The sequence below is a fragment of the Malania oleifera genome, chromosome 1 (assembly GCF_029873635.1).
Source record: "Malania oleifera isolate guangnan ecotype guangnan chromosome 1, ASM2987363v1, whole genome shotgun sequence".
NCBI lineage: Eukaryota > Viridiplantae > Streptophyta > Magnoliopsida > Santalales > Ximeniaceae > Malania > Malania oleifera.
Window position 1 is genome coordinate 127299653 of NC_080417.1, and position 23336 is coordinate 127322988.

The 23336-nt window shown below is 37.0% G+C and overlaps 1 protein-coding gene across 2 annotated transcripts in view; it reads left to right on the plus strand.

Moving 5' to 3' along the window:
- Nucleotides 1–18050, plus strand: part of LOC131151002 (probable LRR receptor-like serine/threonine-protein kinase At1g53440) — a 68426-nt gene extending 50376 nt beyond the window's left edge. Inside the window, exons 19-25 of one of the 2 annotated variants that reach the window (XM_058102175.1) lie at nucleotides 3457–3588; nucleotides 4233–4354; nucleotides 4574–4784; nucleotides 4922–5159; nucleotides 14460–14610; nucleotides 15137–15566; nucleotides 17518–18050. In XM_058102175.1, coding sequence (XP_057958158.1) covers nucleotides 3457–3588; nucleotides 4233–4354; nucleotides 4574–4784; nucleotides 4922–5159; nucleotides 14460–14610; nucleotides 15137–15553 — 1271 coding nt within the window. In that variant the 3' untranslated portion in view covers nucleotides 15554–15566; nucleotides 17518–18050. Of the gene's footprint in view, nucleotides 1–3456; nucleotides 3589–4232; nucleotides 4355–4573; nucleotides 4785–4921; nucleotides 5160–14459; nucleotides 14611–15136; nucleotides 15768–17517 lie in introns of those variants that run through there. The other variant, XM_058102169.1, reaches the window with a different exon arrangement.
- The last annotated feature ends 5286 nt before the right edge of the window (nucleotides 18051–23336 follow it).

Sequence of the window (23336 nt, forward strand, 5' to 3'; positions counted from 1 at the left end):
TTCCAAAATGCAATGCTCACAAAATTCAAGTTTGCACACCTTTGCACCCTTTAACAAACCTCGCTTAGCTAATTGTTGCAAAGATTTTTCTCCTGCATGTGCTAATCGCATATACCATAACCTGGTTCTATCTGAACCTATATCTTTCTCAGAAACAACAGCTGCTAAGCTAATAACTGTACTACCTTGTAAATAATAAAAGTTATTTTTCCTTATTCCTTTCATCACCACCAGCGCACCTGATTTAATCTTTAAGGTTCCATCTTTCAAAGTGATAGTGAACCCTTTAGATTTTAAGGCACCCAATGAAATCAGATTCTTCTTTAGGCTTGGAACATACCTAACATCAGTCAAGGTCTTAATAGTTCCATCTTGACATTTCAACTGTATTGATCCTATTCCAGTTATTTTACAAGTGTTATCATTTCCCATAAAACAACCCCACCATCTAATTTTTCAAAATTAGAAAATCATTCCCTATTGGGACACATGTGATAGGAACAACCAGAATCTAAAATCCACTCACCAAAATAATGTGACGAAAATGTTCCAACAAGAGAAAAATCTGACTCACTTTCATCATCATTGGCTATATTGACATTAGAATGTGCTTTGCCCTTATTCTTCTGCTGTAATTTAGGGCAATCTTTCTTCCAATGCCCTCTCTTACGACAAAAGACGCATTCATCTTTAGTAGGTCTCCCACGAGATTTACTCCTCCCATGAGATTTACTCTTCCTTCCAGGCATACGACTCTAAGAACGTCCCCTTATTGTTAATGTTTCCGTTGTTTCCTTATGGACCCTTTGATCCTTCTTTCTACATTCAGTACTAATCAATGCAGTACAAACAGCATCATAAGTAACTTTATCTTTCCCATACAATAAAGTAGTCATCAAATGTTCATATTCATTAAGGAGAGAATTCAGTAACAATATGGCTTTATCCTCATCTTTCACCTTTTCATCCAAATTTAACAAATTGGCCAAAATTTTATTGAAAGCATTTATGTGGTCATTAATCGAAATACCTGGTTGATACTGGAAGCGAAATAATTTCTTTTTCAAATAGAGCCGAGTTTCTAGACTCTTGGTCATAAATATATCTTCCAATGTCTTCCACAATTTCTTTGCAGATGTCTCCCTCATAACACAATATTTCTGATTTTTGGCGAGACACAGACGAATTGTACCATATGCCTGACGATTGATCTTTTTCCAATCTCTGGCACTCATATCTACTGGTTTATCATCCAAAGCAATATCTAGTTCTTGCTGATACAAGATATCCATCATCTCACATTGTCACATGCCAAAATTATTGGTACCATCAAATTTCTCCACCTTAAACCGAGCATTAGCTATCATCTTCGATGATGATGTCAAAGCTGAAGGGGTTAGAGTTCGTGTGGACAGAGTTTCTTCTAGTGCTGCACTAGTTTTTGCCATCTTCTATATATTCAATAGCAACTAACAAAGCAAAAGGCTTAGGATGAATAGTACGTACCAACTGTGTCTACTCTATTTTATCTTATGAAATTCCACTTTGACCAGACCGACCTCCAGGGAGCGACTGTGCCGCAATGGTTTCTGAACACTCGCTTAGACAAGGTCTTTCTTAGGCATCAACGTGGAATCAAGGATCCTAACAGAGCAACATCTTCGTATCAACACTATTCAACCTAGCTATGATACCAATTGTTGTGTCGAGCATCCCACTTATGTCAAACACCAATACTACAACTATTGCTATTGAATATATAAGAAATTTAAGAAATACAGAAACTAATAATAAAATAATAAAAAGAACAAGACAAGAAATTTATGAGGTTCAATATAGAATTACCTACGTCCTCGAGCGCCGATGATCAATCCACTACTTCTTGACAAATTACAACTTTGAGGTGTGTTTTACAAATGAAGAATTGAACTCTTTATATAACTTCAACCTCAAGTCCAAAAAACACTTCTTTTCAATGTGGGACAAATAATATAAAAAATTCAAAACAACCTTTTATACTAATGTGGAACTATTTTACAAATGTGGGACAAAAAAATAATAGTATGATTATTTTATGATGATGATGATTTTTATTATGTCTGCAGACCATTCCCTGTTTATTAACTGTGGAGGAAGCGGGACTAGCTATGAGGGAAATGATTATGAAGAGGATGCAACTATAAAAGGCCCAACAGACTTCTTTTCTTCTTCGGAAAAATGGGCTTATAGCAGTACAGGGTTTTATGTAGGCAACAAATCTGCTCCTTACATAGTAGAAACATCTTCATTTGAGGGGACCACGGGAGACATTTACAGAACAGCTCGACTTGCCCCTGTCTCACTCAAGTACTATGGTCTTTGCTTTCGAAGCGGGAGTTATAGGGTGCAACTCCACTTTGCTGAAATAATGTTTTCTAATGACCAGACATTCAGCAGCCTTGGGAAGCGTATATTTGATGTATCAATTCAAGTAAGTGTGAGGCTACTTTTTGTCATTATATTTCAGTTTGTGTTCTTTTTATGTTTAGTTTTGTAATAATGTGCTTTGAAAATAAATGTTAATGAGAGTGGTATATGGATTATTTTATTCAATTTTTTTTTTCAGTAGTCACTTAAAGAAAAAAGAACTTTAGGACCTGTTCAGTTGTAGAATACAGGTTTTATTTTCTATTTTCAGGTTTCCAAATAATTGCAAAACTGCCAACTTATTTTTCTAGTTTTCTAGCATTTTTGTAGGAAAATTTAAAAACATATTTCTGTTGTTTTCCAAGTTTGCCACATAAGGAATACAATGAGAATGTAATGCAAATCATGCAATGCCTATTCCTGATAATTCATGCAAAAGTTTGTATTATTACCCAATATTGAATAGGAAAGAATTGGCATTCCCATTGCAAATTTTGGGAATAGTCATTCCTTGTTCGTTTCTTGTTATAAAGTAAAAAAAATTAAAATTGCATTATTTGCTTTATGGTAATAACAGATTTTATTGTATAAATTATCAAATTCTTATATTACAACTATTCTATTCTTAAGAATAGATGAACTAAACGCAAAATGTGTTATTTTTATAATTCTTGAGAAATCTGGAAATAGAATATGTAAACAGTTTTTCACAATTAAACATTGCTCTTATCTTTTAAATCAAGTTTGTAAATGGTTATAACCATTTCACAGGGAAAGCAAGTTCTGAAGGACTTTAATATCATGGAAAACGCAACAGGTGCTGGTAAGGGCATCGTTAAGGATTTTAACCCTGTTATTGTCAATGGTAGCACTCTGGAGATCCACTTATACTGGTCAGGAAAGGGGACAAATGCCATCCCTTACAGAGGTGTATATGGACCTCTTATATCTGCCATCACAGTGACACCAAGTGAGTTGAACTCATATTTAGGGCTTACCTCTATTCTTTAAGCTTTCCTCTCATTATGGTATATATCTCCCTTCTTGTAGATTTTGATGTCAGTACAGGCTTATCCGTTGGGGCTATTGTCGGCATTATAGTTGCTTCATGTGTGGTGGCGGTGGTATTGATTTTGGCAATTTGGATATGTTATTTAAGAGGAAAAGACCTTGAAGATAAAGGTGAGTTAAATAGTTTGTGACTTGTGTATATGGCATAGCTTCTGTGACTCTTTGATTACTAATTTATGCAAACTTGGGGAATTAGTTGGAATCCTTATATTTACGGTTTTTTAGGGCTCATTTGCAGAACTCCACTTGTATGTGCTTACTGAAACAATAGGAAGGGAGGAACCACTAAGATGATCTGGTCATTTCTTGGGCAGATTTAACTTTTAAGACATATTTCTTTCCATGATTCAAATCTGTCAAAGCAAGTGCCCTTTTAAAGATTTGTATTAATAGTTAATACAAATTTATTTCAGGGTATGCTCAGAGAATGAAGAATGAGTTAACTTGGCACATAGAAAGTTTGAAGTTTTCAGAAAATAAGCACTGCAATATTAAGGGATTTTGCTGTGTATGATTAAAGAATGTCCATCTTCCAAGTTCCATATTCTTGTACAATTTTTCCATGTAAATTGTCAGTGGTCATTACCCATAAAATAAGCCTGTTCATGAATGTGGAAGACAAGGATCATCCAACACATTATTACATATTTACATTAATGGGTTTCATTTGGTTTGAAAGTGTTAAATATCAAAATTAGAAGGACTTTTTTAGTCTGGAGTGTATGAAAATTTGCCTAATTTTGTCCTTGCTACAGAACTACGACGAGGGCTAGAGCTGCAAACAGGTTATTTCACTTTAAGACAGATCAAGGCTGCTACTGGTAACTTTGACCCCTCCAATAAAATAGGTGAAGGTGGATTTGGGCCTGTATATATGGTAATTAATTTAGAGTGATTATTTTTATTTTATTATGTTGTTGTTGTTGTCAAGGTTTTGTTAATCATGGTTGTCAATGGGACAAGGCATTGTGGAAATTTATCTGGTTCAATCATGGTTGTCATTTATCTGTTCTTTTTTTCATTTTTTGATGGAAAACTTTTCTGGATCAATATCGGCAAAAAAGACATCTCATTCCGAAGCTTACCTTAATTGTAGGGTGTCTTGTCAGATGACAGGGTCATTGCGGTTAAGCAACTCTCCTCCAAATCGAAGCAAGGTAACCGTGAATTTGTCAATGAGATAGGCATGATTTCTGCCTTGCAACACCCAAATCTTGTGAGGCTTTATGGCTGTTGTATAGAAGGAAATCAATTGTTGCTCATATATGAATACATGGAAAACAACAGTCTTGCCCGTGCGCTTTTCGGTACATGCCTTTTGAATCTTTTTTTCTTTTCATAAATTTTGAGATAAGTGTTGTCATTATATTTTTTTCAGTAAAAAAAGAGAATTAGTGTTGCATCTCTCTCTCTCTCTCTCTCTTTTTCACACATGCATATTTAGGTCGTGAGGCAGAGCGGCTTAACTTGGACTGGACTATAAGAAAGAAAATTTGCTTGGGGATAGCAAAGGGATTAGCATATCTTCATGAGGAATCAAGGTTAAAAATTGTTCATAGAGACATAAAGGCAACCAATGTTCTGCTTGATAAGGATCTAAATGCTAAGATATCCGACTTTGGTTTGGCTAAGCTTGATGAAGAGGAGAACACACATATCAGCACACGAATTGCTGGAACAATGTGAGTACACCCATTTGAATTCTTGTCTATATGCCTCTTTATGTTAAATTTTTCTGTTTTTGTCTGACATTTACACATAGTGCTAGAAAAACAACACTCAATTTAGTTACAAATGGCTCAAAATTTTGGAAAGCCACTGTTGATTGTCATATTTTTATATGAAAAGTTGGAAACTCTTCTTGCATGCCTCTTTATTTGATGGGTTGTGTTCATTTTTTCCTGTCTTATTATTTTTAAATAATGGTAGAAAAACTTGAATCCTGCTGTTCATTTCATTCTCCTAGAATCATCATCTATGAAACAATTTATTTGTTAATTATATATGTTGCCTAGTGGTTACGGCCTTGATTTTTTCTTTTGGAGTTTGTAAGAAGTCTTGATTCTTATAATCTGAGTCAAACCCTTTTCTGTCATTGACAACTGGTGCAAAATATCAGTTCTTCCTTATTCTTAATGCTCGTTATGCAGTTCTTTCTGATCATTTGGTAGATATTTTGTATGGTTGAATCAGCACCTGAATTTCCTAGCTTTCTCCATGGGAGCCCATAACTCATGAGCAAACAAGAGCCAAGCAGAATATGAATTATCATAAGTTTTTTTAATAAACTTGAATCCTTTTTAGAATGTGTTTGTTGGAAGAAGCATCATGCTGATAATGGCCTCCTTGGATTCAAGTGCGAGTGCATCATCCATATCCTTAGCATCAACATAATCAGTCACTGCCTCATCCACTACATTATCTGAATGTAATGGGGTTTAAATTCTTTTAGGTAATCTTCTGCTAAAGTTCACTTGATGCTGTCCCAATTCAGATCTAATCAGGTTCCACTGTAATCAAGTAAATCTCCATGGACAACCAGGGCTAGCTCAGCAGTAAGTTCTCTTACTGGGGGCAGCATGGACTCGTGTTGTTGAACACCATCCTCCCCTCTTCCCTCTATAAAAATAAAAAATAAATGTCATTGACAGTAAATAGACAGGGCCATTTATTTTCACTGGTTTGCATTTTAGTCAAATGTAGAAAGTAGAAAGAGAATGAGTGGATCATGGCATTTGAAATGTATGTGATGTGGAACAGTGGAAGATTAAATCTTTGAGAATTCCTTGACCCAGTTCTGTTATAATATTCCTCAGAAGATGATCTGATTAAAAAAAATTTCAGACTGAATACACTTATCATAAATGCAGAAACAGCTTCAGGAAATGTCTGAGTTTGAATCTCTTAGCAGTGCTCCTGGGCTCTCTCTCTCTCTCTCTGGCGAAATGACTTTCCCTCCCTCTCTCGTGAATCTCCCTATGGTCTTGAAGATAGCCAGTGCTGCTTTGATGACCAGAGGAGTTGCCGCAGCATAGATGGACCAGAAGAAGGGACTTATTGGAGGAAGATATTTTTTTTTTTCTTCAATTCTTTGGCTCTGGTTCTTCCCATTTGGTACAGCAATAAGCTCTTTAGAATGTAGTGGAAACTTACTGCATGCAAGACTTCAAGTTCGTAGCTTCATATTTGCAATAGCCCTAGCAAGGTCAAAGCTTCTTCAAAGGTCATCTTCAGGGCTTAGAGTGGGATGGTCAGGGATGTCTTGATTTCTATGTCTCATTGTCTCTCTTCTTCTCTTGCGAAACAAAGGTCATCTTTAGGGCTCAAAGCGGGAAGGTCAGGGATGTCTCAATTTCTCTTTCTCATCCTCTCTCTTGCTTTCTTGCAAAACATTCTGCATATGCTGCTATGAACCTTACTCCTGTAGGGAATGTTGAATTGAACACTACGAATCGAAGGAAAATCCTTCGATCTGCGCTTGGACAAGGGTAGGGGGGTTTTAATACAAGGTCAGCATGGGATGCTATCAGAGTTAGAGCTCCAAAGTTTGATTGGGTAAAGTGGGTTTGGAACAAATGGTTACCGAAGAAAATATTGATCTGATGTGGAAGGCTACTTTTGAGTGCTTAAGCGTTGATGAAAAGGTGAGAAGGGTGGGGGTATCACTTTCTTCGGCATGTGATTGTTTTGAGATGAGGCAATCAAAAGATGTGGAGCATATTTTGAGTAAGGAGATCGTGCTACTGATGTATCGAGGAAGGTTTCGATGGAGGTAGGTGTACCTTTCCTTAGGCACCAAAACTGGAAAGAAAGAGTCCTAATATGGTTTAATAGGGCTTCCCGATACTGTCAATTGGGAACATTGATGGGTTTGATTCCTTATTTAGTAGTTTGGAGATTGTGGAGAAGGAGATATGTCGCTAGAATGGAGGGGAAATTGGAGAGTAGTACAGATGTGTGACTGTCCATTAAGAATTGGGTGGGGGTTTTGAGTAAGAACATGACAGTTATGGCTCATTTAAATGATGCTGATGTTGGGATATTGCAAAATCTGGAAGTGCAGGTTGTGAATAAAAAGAATAAAGCTATGCAAGGTGTGAGATGGGTAAAACCGAGGCAAAGGAGGTTGAAATTAAATTTGGATAGGAGTAGTTTTGGGAACCCAGAGCCGGCGGGTGGTGGTGGCATCTTTAGAGATTGTACATGTTATTTTATTTTTGATTTTTAAAAATATTTTAGTTCTTGTTCTAATAATGAAGCTGAATTGAGAGCAGAGATGGAAGGAATAAAGGTTTGCAAACAATTGGACCATACCAGTATTGACATTGAATATGATTCGAATATTGTAGTAAATTGGATAAGGTCTAGTAAATGCTCTTTATGGTATTTGTGGGATTTTTGGGAGCAGCTTATTGGTTTATTGGTGTGAGTAATTTTTTGTATAAATCATTTGTATAGAGAAGGGAATAAAGTGGCATATGTTTTGGCTCAACAAGGTGCCTAGAGTTATCAAAGGTTTGTATAGATTGGATAAGATGGGTACGACTTATATGAGGTATGTTTAGTTGGTTTCCTTTTGGTATTGGTATAGGTTTGTTTTTTTCTTTTGTTTGGTTTGATGCATGGGGTGTTTTATTAGTTATTATGTAAGCCCCAAGTGTTCTTTTGTTTCTACGGTATTCCTCTGTCATAAGTGAGGGTTATTAATAAACTTGGGACGGAGCCGCTATGTGGGGTGGCTTCTAGCTCTTTCCCCTCCCCCCCCCCCCCAAAAAAAAAAAAGGGGGCAGGAGGGTTTTGTATTTACTCGTGGTTGAGAATAATGTTTGTTTGAAACGGGTGGGTTAGGTTTTTGCAAGAGGCTGCATCCTGGTTTGCTGATGGATTGTTGGTTTTCAGTTTTTCGATGTATGCATAAGGGTATCACACAGTATTGGATGTCTATTAGGTGGACGGAGGTGAGGAAGTTTTTGGAGTTAGGGTTGGGGTGGAAGAAAGGTAAGAAATTTTCACTATTTCTTCCTGGCTGCTCAAAGGCCGAGGGTGGCGTCACTTTGCAAGCGATTTCAGTGAGTTGGCTAAGAAATTTCACAAGGATTTTGGAGGTGTAGCTGCAGATGGTTCTTGTTGTCCTAGATTATGGAGTTAGGTGCTGCAGGAAGGCCAGAAAAGTGAAGGTGCAGAAGTCAAGATCTATCTAAAAATCAGGATAGGGAGGTCAGAAGAGAAGAGCAGTGCTGTAGCTGTGGAGGTACAATACAAGAGGAAGGATTAGGGGTTCTCAAAGACCAGTTTCAGTGCTAACCCATCTCTGGCAGGAGCTCGACCTGAGCATCGAAAAAGAATGGGAATGCTCCGGCAACAGCGCACGATACAAAAAACGACTCGAAAACGAACGGGTCTTCGAGTTCTTGGCCAACCTCAACCGAGATCTGGATGATGTGTGGGGACGAATTCTTGGCCGAAGACCTTTGCCATCAACCCGAGAGGTGTTCGCTGAAGTAAGGAGGGAGGAAAGCCGAAGATGCGTGATGCTGAAGCCACAACCGGATCGCGTTGGGTCTAAAATACCAGCCCTAAATTCGGGTGGGTCGGACATCTCGGCTCTAATTTCAAAAGGCCCAGGAGGATACGGACAAAAACCACAAAGAGGCAAATTATGGTGTGAGCATTGTCGAAAGCCAGGTCATTCAAAAGAAACCTGCTGGGAAATTCATGGAAAGCCTGCAGATTGGAAACCGAGACATTATCAAAAAAATCGTGGGTATCAGGCTACCACTAACAGTACAACTAGAAAATTACAAGGTGAAAAAAACGATAATATCAGTCCAAGTAGTGCATTCAGCCCTGAACAGTTGGATCAACTATATAAAATGATTACCTCCATTCAAACATCGGGTCAGTCTTCCACTTGTTCTCTAGCTCACCGAGGTAATTATTTATCGGCCTTAAATACTATATCCTGTCACAAATCACCATGGATAATTGACTCGGGTGCATCTGATCATATGACTAGTTCTTATCAATTGTTTTCATCCTATTCGCCATATGGTGGAAACCTAAGAGTCAAAATTGCAGATGGTTCACTCTCACTAGTTGTCGGTAAAGGAAGTATTCACATATCTGACTCCGTAACCTTAAAATCTGTCCTACATGTTCCCAAGTTATCTTGCAACTTGTTATCCATTAACCAGTTGACAAAAGACTCCAATTGCTCTGCTAAATTTGTTTCATCTCATTGTGTTTTTCAGGACCTATCATCGGGGAAGACGATTGGCACTGCTAAAGCGTATGAGGGACTCTACTACTTTGAGGAGGCAAGCTTGAGTGAACAATGTAATACTGTAATTTGTGATTCTGCATCTATTTCTAGAGATAATGAACTTTTGTTATGGCATTCTAGGATGGGTCACCCAAAATTTCAATATCTAAAGCGTTTGTTTCCGTCTATTTGTTCAAATAAAATGTCTCCTGAGTTTCAATGTGAAGTGTGTGAACTTGCAAAACATCGGCGTGCTTCTTTCCCAACATCCATATACAAACCATCTAGTCCATTTACTATGATTCACAGTGATTTGTGGGGACCCTCAAGATCCCTCAATCGCACCCATACAAATTGGTTTGTTACTTTTATTGATGACCATACTCGTCTTTTTTGGGTTTACTTGTTGAGAAATAAAACTGAAGTCCGTTCCATTTTTGTTAGTTTTCATTCCATGATTCAAACACAATTCCAGACTCACATTCAAATTTTACGTACTGATAATGGTACGAAATATTTTAATGATGTTCTGGGAACTTATCTTCAAGAAAATGGGATTGTTCATTAGAGTTCTTGTGTGGATACCCCTCAACAAAATGGGGTTGCTGAAAGAAAAAACAGACATATACTTGAAGTAGCTCGAGCATTGATGTTTACTACAAACATGAGAAACTATTTTTGGGGAGACGCCATCTTAACAGCTACACATCTCATTAATCGAATGCCGAGTCAAGTACTTTCCTTTGCCACTCCTCTCCAGAAATTCCTAGAACATTTTCCTATCTCATGACTCCCCTCCAGTATTCCACTAAAAATCTTGGGCTGTACGGTTTTTGTTCATATTCATGCTTACCATCGCGATAAATTGGATCCTCGTGCCGTTAAATGTGTCTTCATTGGTTACTCTCCTACTCAGAAAGGCTACAAATGCTATGACCCTGTCTCAAAGAAAATGTTTGTTAGCCTTGATGTCACATTCTTTGAAACCACTCCTTATTTCCCAAAGCCCTCTCTTCAGTGGAGCAATGGAGTGAAGATCGATTCTTTGACTTCTTTACCATAGAGTCTATCGAGTCTCCTATTACCACTAACTTGGTGCCATATATTGAGTCTCCTGTTGCATCATCATTCCCTGACCCATCCACTGAGTCTCCCGTTGCATCACTTCCTGAACTGTCAAACACAAAAGAGCACTTAACCTCAGGGGGAGATGCAGGGAAGCAAAACAACACAGACATACTAGTTTACTCAAGAAAGCCAAACACAAAGAACAGGGAGAATCTCATACCTGAGGCACCAAGCGCGTTGGAACCGGTGATGGCTCCGAACAACCATGAGTCTCATGAGCCTCCTTCTGATAATCCTGTACCTGATGACATCAATTTACCTATTGCGGTCAAGAAACAAACCAGGTCATGTACCCAATATCCCTGGTCTAAATATGTCTTATAAAAGCTTGTCTACAGGATATCGTGCCTTTGTCTCTAACCTTGACAGGATGAGAATTCCAAAGAATATTCAGGAAGCTCTGGAAATACCTAAATGGAGGGAGGCTGTCATGGAGGAAATGTGGGCTCTGGAGAAAAATGGGACTTGGGATGTAATGAATTTGCCGAGAGGAAAGAAGCCAGTTGGTTGTAAATGGGTTTTCACAATAAAATTTAAATCTGATGGGACAATTGAACGATATAAAGCCTGACTCGTTGCAAAAGGATTCACACAGACTTATGGCATTGACTATACAGAGACATTTGCACCGGTGGCAAACTTGAATACAGTTCGGGTTCTCCTATCCTTGGCAGCCAACTTAGATTGGCCACTACAATAACTTGACATTAAGAATGCATTTCTAAATGGTGAGTTAGAAGAAGAAGTCTACATGACAATACCACCAGGCTTTAGCAAGAAAGGTGAAGAAAACAAAGTGTGTAAACTCAAGAAGTCCTTGTATGGACTCAAGCAATCTCCCAGGGCATGGTTCGACAGATTTGAAAAAGTAATAAAGAACCAAGGATATCGACAAGTGCAATCTGATCACACCCTATTCTTCCAATAGTCTGAAAGAGGTAAGTGAACCATTCTAATAGTGTATGTTGATGACATAATTTTAACTGGGGATGATACAGTAGAGATGGAAAGATTGCAAAAAGTTCTAGCTACTGAATTTGAAGTTAAAGACTTGGGACAAATGCGGTACTTCTTGGGCATGGAAGTTGCTAGAACAAAAAAGAGTATTAGTGTCTCTCAGTGAAAGTATATCATTGATCTCCTAATTGAAATTGGCATGTTAGGATGCAAACCTAGTGAAACCCCGATTGAAGCAGTAAAGAGGGTTGACGACTGGAATTTCTGTTGAAAAGGAGAGATATCAGAGATTGGTTGGTAAGCTAATCTACTTGTCACATACCAGACCAGATATTGCATTTGCAGTTAGTGTGGTAAGTCAACACATGCATTCACCAAAAGAAGCTCATTTAGATGTTGTATACAAGATCCTTTGATATCTCAAAGGCTCCCCGGGCAAAGGACTCTTCTTCAAGAAATGTAAAAGCAAGGAAGCAGAGATCTTTACAGATGCAGATTGGGCAGGATCAGTGGAAGATAGAAGGTCCACCACCAGTTATTGCATATTTGTCTGGGGAAATCTAGTAACCTGGAGAAGCAAAACAGAATGTAGTAGCTCGTAGTAGTGCCAAAGCTGAATTCAGCGTAGTTGCTCAAGGATTATGTGAAGGACTATGGTTACGAAAACTCTTGGATGAACTACAGATCCCGGTGAAATTTCCTATCAAACTCTATTGTGACAACAAAGCAGCCATCAGTATCTCTCTCAATCCAGTTCAACATGATAGGACCAAACATGTAGAAGTGGACCGACATTTTATCAAAGAGAAAGTTGAAGAAGGAACTATCTGTATGACCTATGTACCTACCAAGGAACAAACTGCAAATATTTTTACGAAAGGGTTGGCATGGCAGAACTTTGATGATCTCATTAGCAAGTTGGAGATGATTAATATCTATGATCCAACTTGAGGGGGAGTGTTAAAATCCCGAGTATCTTTGTGTATAATGGGTAAATTAGGAAAGTGTGTAAATGTCGGAGATTATATATTATTCTGTAGGGATTTTTTCCTTATTAGATTAGGTGATTGTATTATAAGATTGGGATGTACACAATGTTAAAGTACGCAGAGTTGAACAGAATTTTGAATTCTGCTAACAGAGATAAAGAAATGGGAGGATTTTTCAGATTCAGAGAGTGACAATATTAGTGAGTTCAACTGTGGTGGCGAATTGTTGTTGGATGAGATTCGAGAAAAATATGGTTTAAGTTTTTGATTTTGATGAACTAGGTATCTATCGTATGTTCATCCTTTCTGGCTGGAAGGTTTAGAGGGAGTATCTATTTTTGAAAATGGTCTGGTTAATAATTTACAGCGTAGGCATGGAATTTTGCCTACACCAATGAAGGAGATTCCTAAGAACGAGGTAGAAGCTCGAAATTTTTGAATAAAATGGATTTAAATTTGACTGATTTAAGAGGAAATGAAGTGCAATTGGATGGTGGCAAAAGTCAAAAGATGAAGGGTCAAAGTGAGTTAATGAATTTAAAGAGCTTGATAAATTATGATACAAATGTTTGAAAAGGGGTTTCTTTGATTAATTTAGTCTTTTATTTTGCGATCTTGGGTGTATTGCTTTCTTTTTTTTTCTTTTCTTTTTTCTTTGATTTTTTTTTGTTGTTATTTGGCGGACTCCTTGTCCCGGCATGTTGTACCTTCTCTTCTTTCTATCTAACATAGCTTGTTTTATTATCTATAATAATAATAATTTTGAGGTACTAATTTTGGAGAGGATGCACCTCATTTGAGAAGAGAAAATTATGTATATATGTGGAGAACTATGTTTGTGTGAATTGTTTGGCTTATGCAAGGTTTGCAAGGATTGGTGCTTTTTTCCCTGAATTATTCTCTTTTTTATTAAGAGTAGATTCAGTGCTCTACTGTAAATCATATGCAGTTCACCCACTTTTAGTTACTAAATATTTTGGACAATAGGGAACACCAAATATACGACCAAGATCATGCTTAATTCTTCAAGCAGCATTGATGCATTTCCTTGGTATTATTTTCCATTAAAAAAGAAAAGACTGAGATCTCTATTTTTTGCTCACTCACATGGATGAGTGGTATAGCTCTGAAAGATTCAGTATGGAATTAACTATCCATGGTAAGATAAGGGTACCACGAGTAAGAGATCTGAGAATGCAGCTAAGGTCATTTAGACACTTGCAATATAGACCAAATAGTGCTGTAGTGGGGAGGGATGATCTAGTGGTTGCTAAGAGGCTGACAAAAGGGGAGGAACAGACCTGAAATAACTTAAACTGAGATAGAAATGATTTGGTTGCAGTCTTTAACTTTTTGAAGATAATGCCCTAGCTCTTACAGAATGATGGAAAAAGATTCATACAGCCGATTCCACTAGTGGAACTTGAGGCTTGATTTTGTTGTCCAAGAATCAGATGGCATTTGGATGACATTGTTATTTTTAGTACAACCCATTTTATTTTAAAAATTACTGCTTTTGGAAAAAATACTTGATTAGTAAATCAGTTAGGGAAATCAATGTGCACAAGTACTGCTGAAGTAATGATGTGGATGGAATAACTTCATGAGACTTACTATTATTCTGGTCCTATCCAATTCTTTTTCAGAGGTTACATGGCTCCTGAATATGCAATGAGGGGTTACTTGACAGATAAGGCCGATGTTTACAGTTTTGGAGTTGTTGCACTAGAAATTGTCAGTGGTAAAAGTAATACAAATTACAGACCAAAGGAGGACTTCGTATATCTTCTTGATTGGGTAATGTATTCTTTATCTGTTTGTTCACATTTTGTCTTCTATTCTATCTTCTGGTTCCCAAAATGTCTACATATTCTTATAATTTTCTCTATTAAGTGAGAAATAAAGTATATGGAAACACATGGACTGAAATTATTCTCTAGTATTTTCACATTTTCTTGAAATTTTGTAAAGTATCTATGGATGTGATGTAGGTACATTGTATTGGTTCAAGTGAAGTGAAGGAAACAGAAAAGACACCTTTTTGGTTGTAGTTTCATACATGTTTTTTCTTTCTCAGTTCAATGATGGTGGTTGTGCAAGGAATTCCCAATTGATAGATTTTGATTGTACAAATCCATATCTTTTGCAGTGAATTGTCAAGGAAAGAAAATTTGACTTTACGACTAATGACCTTAGAAAAAACATGAAACATACTAAAGTTTGTAAATGCATAATAATTTCAAATTCTAACATTAGTCCTTTGCATGCTCGGTAAGTTCGAGATTATTAATGTCATCTTTTGTTTTCTTTATGGAATCAAAAGGCCTATGTCCTACAAGAACAGGGTAACCTTCTGGAGCTTGTTGACCCAAGTCTCGGCTCAAACTATGCCAGAGAAGAGGCAATGAGGATGCTGAACTTGGCTCTTTTATGCACCAACCCATCTCCTACTCTCAGACCAGCCATGTCTTCTGTAGTGAGGATGCTGGAGGGACAAATTCCAGTGCAAACCCCGATAATCAGTGGCATGAACCAGGACATGAGGTTGAAAGCCTTTGGAAAGCCAGGACAGGACAATCTAACAGATTTCTCAACATTCTCCCAAGACAGACAAATGCAGAGAGGCATGTCGATGGATGGCGCATGGGTTGATTCCTCCGTCTCTGCACCAAGTAATGAGGATAATTATTCTGCATCGAGCTCGCTTCTTCCAGATCTTTACAACATTAAGTTAAATTGATGAAAATCAAAGGGTATATACTTTGCACTTTCACTGATATTAATAGATGAGGTACAGGGAAGTTGCGATCTACTTTTCCTGTTAAATGTTGTCGATGTATGATGCCAACGCAGTTTTGAACCTGAAATTTCCAGATAAGGGTCAAAATTCCAACTGGACTGTCATCCAAAATTCCATAGAACATGAACATCTACAAGCATTGCAATTTATGCCATACTCGATTCAAGGTAACCTGGTGACTGACAATAAATTAATCTCGATGAGATAAGCCAGATTGTAGAATCAGATCGTAAGACGTTCTATTGGTTGTTGCACTGATGGATTTCAGTTGTCCATTTGGCACATCCATATTGGGAATCTCAAAAAATAGCGGTTAGCCACATCATCATTTCCCTCCTATTAAGTTCATCTTACCGTTAATTTCTTGTCCCCAGTCCCTATCTTTGTAAAACCTGTTGCTACAAGTTTGGGCTTAGCAAATTTCAGTTAATGGACTGGTAAAATTCTGAAGACAATATTTTGTGGTTTGATAAACCCTGTTAACTTTTTGCTTCCAGTTCAGAATTTGCAAGTTTTTGTTAATGGCCAATGCAAAATTCCTGAAGGCGATCACTATGGTGGGTACTGATTGTAGGATTCCTTTTTTTTTTTTGGCGAGTTTTCATGATTTCAATTGCAAAAGCAACAATTATGGCCATTTGCCATGGAAGGTCAGCCTGATCCAAATTCCTCCATTCTTCTTGATGATGGAGCTTGCTGGGCAGTGAAAGATCAGAAACCAGTTGTCATGCTTGAGGTCTTTCCGGGGAAAATAGGGAGGATAGGTATTGTAATCCTGAAACGTTTTAAACTTCTTAAAAGGAGAATGATAGCGAAAGGGAAATGATCATATTTACAATGACTTGAATGCGAGTGCCTTTTGGTAAACTCATTAAGTCATCCATTATCTAAATACGTTCAGATTCTGATCTGCTATCATGTTTGGTCTTCCTTCATTGAGAGTTGACAATATGAGGTGTGTGGAAACAAGTTTCTGGTTGAGGTGATAAAATTTGTTTAGAACTTTTTCAATGCGATTTTCTCGTGACAACATTATCTCGTAGTTGTTCATACACTACACTTTTAAGGTTGAACTTCATCCTTAGCTTTATAAGCTCGTTTGGGACCTTTGGGTCAACAATAATCGTCTGAGGCGAATAATTGTTTTTTGCTCACTTCTAAGATTGAATCCTTAATGAAGACAATGCAGTGTGTATTTATTCCTTCTCCCAAGGTTTAGCATGTTATTTTGGAATGCCCTCGGATGTATGATAGGGAAGAGTTCGATGATATTAGGAAAAAAATTCTTATTCACTCTTCGTAGACGTAAAGAATTTCAAATTGAGTACTTTCATGATATTCAATTTGCAATGTTGAAGCCTACTGCCAGTGCATTTGCAATGGCAGAGATTTAACTGAATTTTGAGTTAAATGTGTTTTCTTATACTCCTCCTTCCTTTTTCCCCTTCCATTCTTCCTTCTTGTGCCGAATCTCATTAAAGTCACCTTCAAACAAATATTCTAGGCAACTATGATTGTTACTAATTCAACTCCAAGTTGATTTTACAATTGTGGCTATAAATTAAATATTTGCTTTGTTTTGTTTTCAAAGTCTGGAGTTGACTGTTGATATTCATATTTGATGGGGTTCATTGCATTCAGGCGGACAATCATGCGATTTATATTGATTTTGCATTCAGGCGGACAATCATGCGATTTATATTAGATTTTGATTGTACAAATCCATATCTTCTGCAGTGAATTGTCATGGAAATAAAATTTGACTTTACGACTAATGACCTTGGAAAAAACATGAAACATACTAAAGTTTGTAAATGCATAATTATTTCAAATTCTAACATTAGTCCTTTGCATGCTCCGTAAGTTCGAGATTATTAATGTCATCTTTTGTTTTCTTTATGGAGTCAAAAGGCCTATGTCCTACAAGAACAGGGTAACCTTCTGGAGCTTGTTGACCCATGTCTCGGCTCAAACTATGCCAGGGAAGAGGCAATGAGGATGCTGAACTTGGCTCTTTTATGCACCAACCCATCTCCTACTCTCAGACCAGCCATGTCTTCTGTAGTGAGGATGCTGGAGGGACAAATTCCAGTGCAAACACCGATAATCAGTGGCATGAACCAGGACATGAGGTTCAAAGCCTTTGGAAAGCCAGGACAGGACAATCTAACAGATTTCTCAACATTCTCCCAAGACAGACAAATGCAGAGAGGCATGTGGATGGATGGCCCATGGGTTGATTCCTCCTTCTCTGCACAAAGTAATGAGGATAATTATTCTGCATCCAGCTCGTTTCTTCCAGATCCTTACGACATTAAGTTAAATTGATGAAAATCAAAGGGTATATACTTTGCTTGAAATTCTTTTCAAAGGGTAGATTCTTACAGCTAAACTTTCACTGATATTAATAGATGAGGTACAGGAAAGTTGCTATCTACTTTTCCTGTTAAATGTTGTCGATGTATGATGCCAACGCAGTTTTGAACCTGAAATTTCCAGATAAGAGTCAAAATTCCTGCTGGACTGTCATCCAAAATTCCATGGAACATTGACATCTAAAAGCATTGCAATTTATGCCATACTCGATTCATGGTAACCTGGTGACTGACAATAAATTAATCTCGATGAGATAAGCCAGATTGTAGAATCAGATCGTAAGACTTTCTATTGGTTGTTGCACTGATGGATTTCAGTTGTCCATTTGGCACATCCATATTGGGATTCTCAAAAAGTAGCGGTTAGCCACATCATCATTTCCCTCCTATTAAGTTCATCTTACTGTTAATTTCTTGTCCCCAGTCCCCTGCTTTGTAAAACCTGTTGCTACAAGTTTGGGCTTAGCAAATTTCAGTTAATGGACAGTAGTAAAATTCTGAAGACAATACTTTGTGGTTCGATAAACCCTGTTAACTTTTTCCTTTCAGTTCAGAATTTGCAAGCTTCTGTTAATGGCCAATGCAAAATTCCTGAAGGCGATCGCTATGGTGGGTACTGATTGTAGGATTCCCTTTTTTTTTTGGGGAGTTTTCATGATTTCAATTGCAAAAGCAACAATTATGGCCATTTGCCATGGAAGGTCAGCCTGATCCAAATTCCACCATTCTTCTTGATGATGGAGCTTGCTGGGCAATGAAAGATCAGAAACCAGTTCTGTCATGCTTGAGGTCTTTCCAGGGAAAATAGGGAGGATAGTTATTGTAATCCCGAAACGTTTTGAACTTCTTAAAAGGAGAATGATAGCACAAGGGAAATGATCATATTTACTGTGATTTGAATGCGAGTGCCTTTTGGTAAACTCATTAAGTCATCCATTGTCTAAATACATTCAGATTCTGATCTGCTATCATGTTTGGTCTTCCTTCATTGAGAGTTGACAATATGTGGTGTGTGGAAACAAGTTTCTGGTTGAGGTGATAAAATTTGTTTAAAACTTTTTCAATGCGATTTTCTCGTGACAACATTATCTCGTAGTTGTTCATACACTACACTTTTAAGGTTGAACTTCATCCTTCGCTTTATAAGCTCGTTTGGGACCTTTGGGTCAACAATAATCGTCTGAGGCGAATAATTGTTTTTTGCTCACTTCTAAGATTGAATCCTTAATGAAGACAATGCAGTGTGTTTTTATTCCTTCTCCCAAGGTTTAGCATGTTATTTTGGAATGCCCTCGGATGTATGATAGGGAAGAGTTCGATGATATTAGTAAAAAAATTCTTGTTGACTCTTCGTAGACGAAAAGAATTACAAATTGAGGACTTTCATGATATTCAATTTGCAATGTTGAAGCCTACTGCTAGTGCATTTGCAATGGCAGAGATTTAACTGAATTTTGAGTTAAATGTGTTTTCTTATACTCCTTCCTTCTTCCCCTTCCATTCTTCCTTGTGCCGAATCTCATTAAACTCACCTTCAAACAAATATTCTAGGCAACTATGATTGTTAGTAATTCAACTCCAAGTTGATTCTACAATTGTGGCTATAAATTAAATATTTATTTTGTTTTGTTTTCAAAGTCTGGAGTTGACTGTTGATATTCATATTTGATGTGGTTCATTGCATTCAGGCGGGCAATCAAGCGATTTATATTGATTTTGATTCTTATTTTTCGTTGTCAAGCATCAATAGTACACAACTAGAAATAATTGCTTCTAAATATTAAATTTAATAGTGTTATTTTTTTTTTTTTTGACATATGTTGAGAGAAACCGGAGCTGTTATTTAAGTTTATACTTATTCTAATTAAAATGTCTACTGTATCTTAGTCTTCACTTTCTCTAATCAATTTGTAACTTTTACATGAAATATTATTTTTGTAACCTTTTTTTTTTTTTTTTTTTGTGTGCATGAGCACATGGGAATTTTTTGTGCGTGTACATGTGTGGATGTGAGCAAATGCATTTCTTTTGTATTGTATTAGAGCTAAGTATTAGGTGAGTCAAGTGAGGCTTGCACATTTTGTACTAAACTTGATTATTGGATTAACCTCGAGTCAACTAGCATTCAAGTCATGAGGCTAGAATATGCTCATAAGTGGATTTAGGTAGCTTTGAGTGAAGACAATTGCTCCCGTTGAAAAGATAATTTTCTTAAGAATGTGTACATATTATATCTGTATTCGACAAATAGTTAAATTTTCAACTACTTAAATCGATGTTATGTAAGTCGAAGTACGCTGCATTTGAGAGTATAAATTGTAGACCTTGGATGGTGGTTAGACATCTTTCAATACAATTTTAGATTATATTTTATTTAAATTCAATACAAATCTAAGTCTAATACCTCTCCAAATATAGGGTTAAAGTGTTTGAAAGTCTTGTATTTTTCTCTATTTTTAACAAACAAAATTTCATTTATTTTTTTGTTATGTTTTACTTATTTAAATTTTCTTGAGCCAAGATCATGGTTAACTTATATTGTTGGTATGTGCAGTAGTAATATCTTCATTTATTTGTTTTTGAAGTTATCAATTTGTTGCTACTCCAACTTTAAAGAAGATATTTTTGTTAAAAAAAAAATTGTAAAAATTTAATGTGTAGTTTGAAGGAAGATGATTGGATGAAATATCGACTAATCTTACATATTAAGAGAGCTGTCTTGAATATTTATGAAAAATGATTAATTGGTTATAAAATGATTTTGAAGTATGAAAACATGTTGAATACAGTTGTAGCTACCAAGATCCATGGGAGCAACTTATAATCTTGATCACCTACAAAGAATGAATAATTGAGGAAAATTCAAGGTATACTCTTGGGATAACTTCGGTACTTAAATAAGGAATTGAAGAAGTAACAGTAGAAAAGAAATACTAAAAATACGCGAGTTTGCGATATCTTACCTCCTTCAAGAACCCTACTTTTATTGTCAAGCCACCTATTTTTAATGTCATGCAACTTTAGATTGGACGGGGTTACAATGTCTTAATTCCAAAAGGTCACACCCTTTAATTTTTTTTTCCCCTCTTAATTTCAAAGGGCTATATCCATTATGGTAATGCTGCTTCTCCATACCCCACATACATTGGAGCTTTGTGCACCGAACTGCCTTTTTTATTTTTTATTTTTTATTTTTATAATTTAGGAATTATGCCCCTTCATTTCCCTCCATAATTAGGCTTTTTTTGTAAGATCTTTAAATAGATGACTTTTTAGCTTCTTTGACCAAATCTTTGTTTACATTTTATTTTTATTTTTTTACTTTTTTTTTATCTTTGAATGTAAATGTATTGACCAAAATGGATATGTCTAGAAGCTCTGGGCACACCCAAGAGAAAGGAGACCAAGGCTCCAAACCACAATAGCATCGCGCAAATACACCAAAACCTGGGCATACCCACGGCCATCAAGGAATAGGGTTTGGAGTATGTTTGGGGTTTTTTGAGAAACTGGTTGGGGGTGTCAAGAAGAATGTCCACTATTAAAGCTACACTTAAATGGCTACACAAGCAATTGAGAGGGACACATGTTCAGGCAGCGGCAAGAAAGACATGTTTTGCCGCCACCGTATACTTTATTTGGCACTTCAAGAACAGGAACAAATTTGAAGGAAAAGTGACCCCTCCCAAAGCAATGATCAAAGCAATCCAGTCCCATACAAACAGAGTTGTATACAACAAATTCCCCTTCCTCACAGTTTGGGAGGAGACTAGATAGGAATTACATTGATTTCAGGCGACTGTCATTGATGAAATACTGCCTTATTTGTTGTATGTTTGGTCGTCTGCTTGTTTGATTTGGTTGCCCGATCCCAGATTTTACTTGTATGTTGGTTTTGTGTATGTTGGAAGTTACTTTTAGGCTTAGGACTATTTTATACCAGGAGAGAAATTTCTTCTCTTTCGTGCCACATTAGATAAATAATTTTTTTTTTCCTAATTTGACTAGATCTTTGGCTCTTTACTGAGCTAGACATACCTTGGTTCAACTGAGTTAAGCAAGCTGAGCAGAAAAGGATGAATAGACTAAGATGAGTAGACTAGGCAAAGCAAACATTGGCCTTTAATTCGAGCTAAGAAGACCTTGACATGAAATTTGACCTAAGCTTAGTTGCCAATCTTGATTTGAGTAGAGCCCTTCTATCAATCCAAAGTAGAGTTTGGCTATCAAATTAGAGCAAAGTTCCGTTGTTTATTCTGAGCAGAACTCAATTGTCAAACTTGTAGAGCTTAGCTGTCTATCCTAAGTAGAGCTCAACTAGCTGTTGAATATGGTAGAGCTCAAATGTTTAGTTTGAGCAGAGCTTAGCTATCAATGTTGAGTAAAGCTCACTATGGAATCTAGGTAAAGCTTAATTGTTTATCTTGAACAGAACTTAGTTGTCAATCTTGAGCTTCTTGAGCTGAGCTTAGCTATTAATCTAAAAGGAGCTCAATTGTCATTACTAAGCAAAACTCATCTCTTGAATCATAGTAAAACTTAACTCTCTATCCTAAAGAGAGGTCAACTATCAATTTCAATAAGATCTCAAGTGTTGAATTTAGGCAAAGGTCATGTAATAACCCTAAAAAGGGTTATAGAAGATTAGTAGAGTGATTCCCAAAAATAATTAAATTGTATTTTTATTTTTATTAATAAAATATATTATTATTATTATTATTAACATCCTGAAGCTTCTTTAAGCTTCAGGATGAAATTTCTTTTTGTAAACATTCTTCTTCTTCTTCCTGCACAGGAGCAGCCGCCCTCTCTCTCTCTCTCTCTCTCTCTCTCTCTCTCTCTCTCTCTCTCTCTCTCTCTCTCTCTCTCTCTCTCCTTTCATTCTCTCTCCCTCTCTCCTCAATTTCGTAACGAATCTTCGCCCGATCAAAAATCCGAAGATACCGTTGGACTCCATTCTCCACTGCCGTCGTTTCTACCGGACCGGATCGGTGGTATGAGCGGCGTAGGCGTATTCCTTGGGGTAAGCCATTTTTCCCTTTTTTCTTTAATTTCTTTCAAAGTATAAGCCCAATTGACGAACGGACACCACAAGAATCTAGGGATGATTCTCTACAAGTCTAGCGGGACGGAATTCTCGTGGCGGTGTCAGACCAAAACCCAAAATTTGGGGTACGAGGGTTATTAAGGGGCTTTTTTTAATTAATTATGATTAATTTTGAAATGCTAAAATGTTGAGCATATGGAGTTAAAGTAGGATTTCTAGAATTTAGGGCCCGGGTGAGCGCCGCGGGTGTAATTTTAGGACCTGTAGGTAAAGTTTAGAAAAGTAAGTGAGGCTGTTAAAT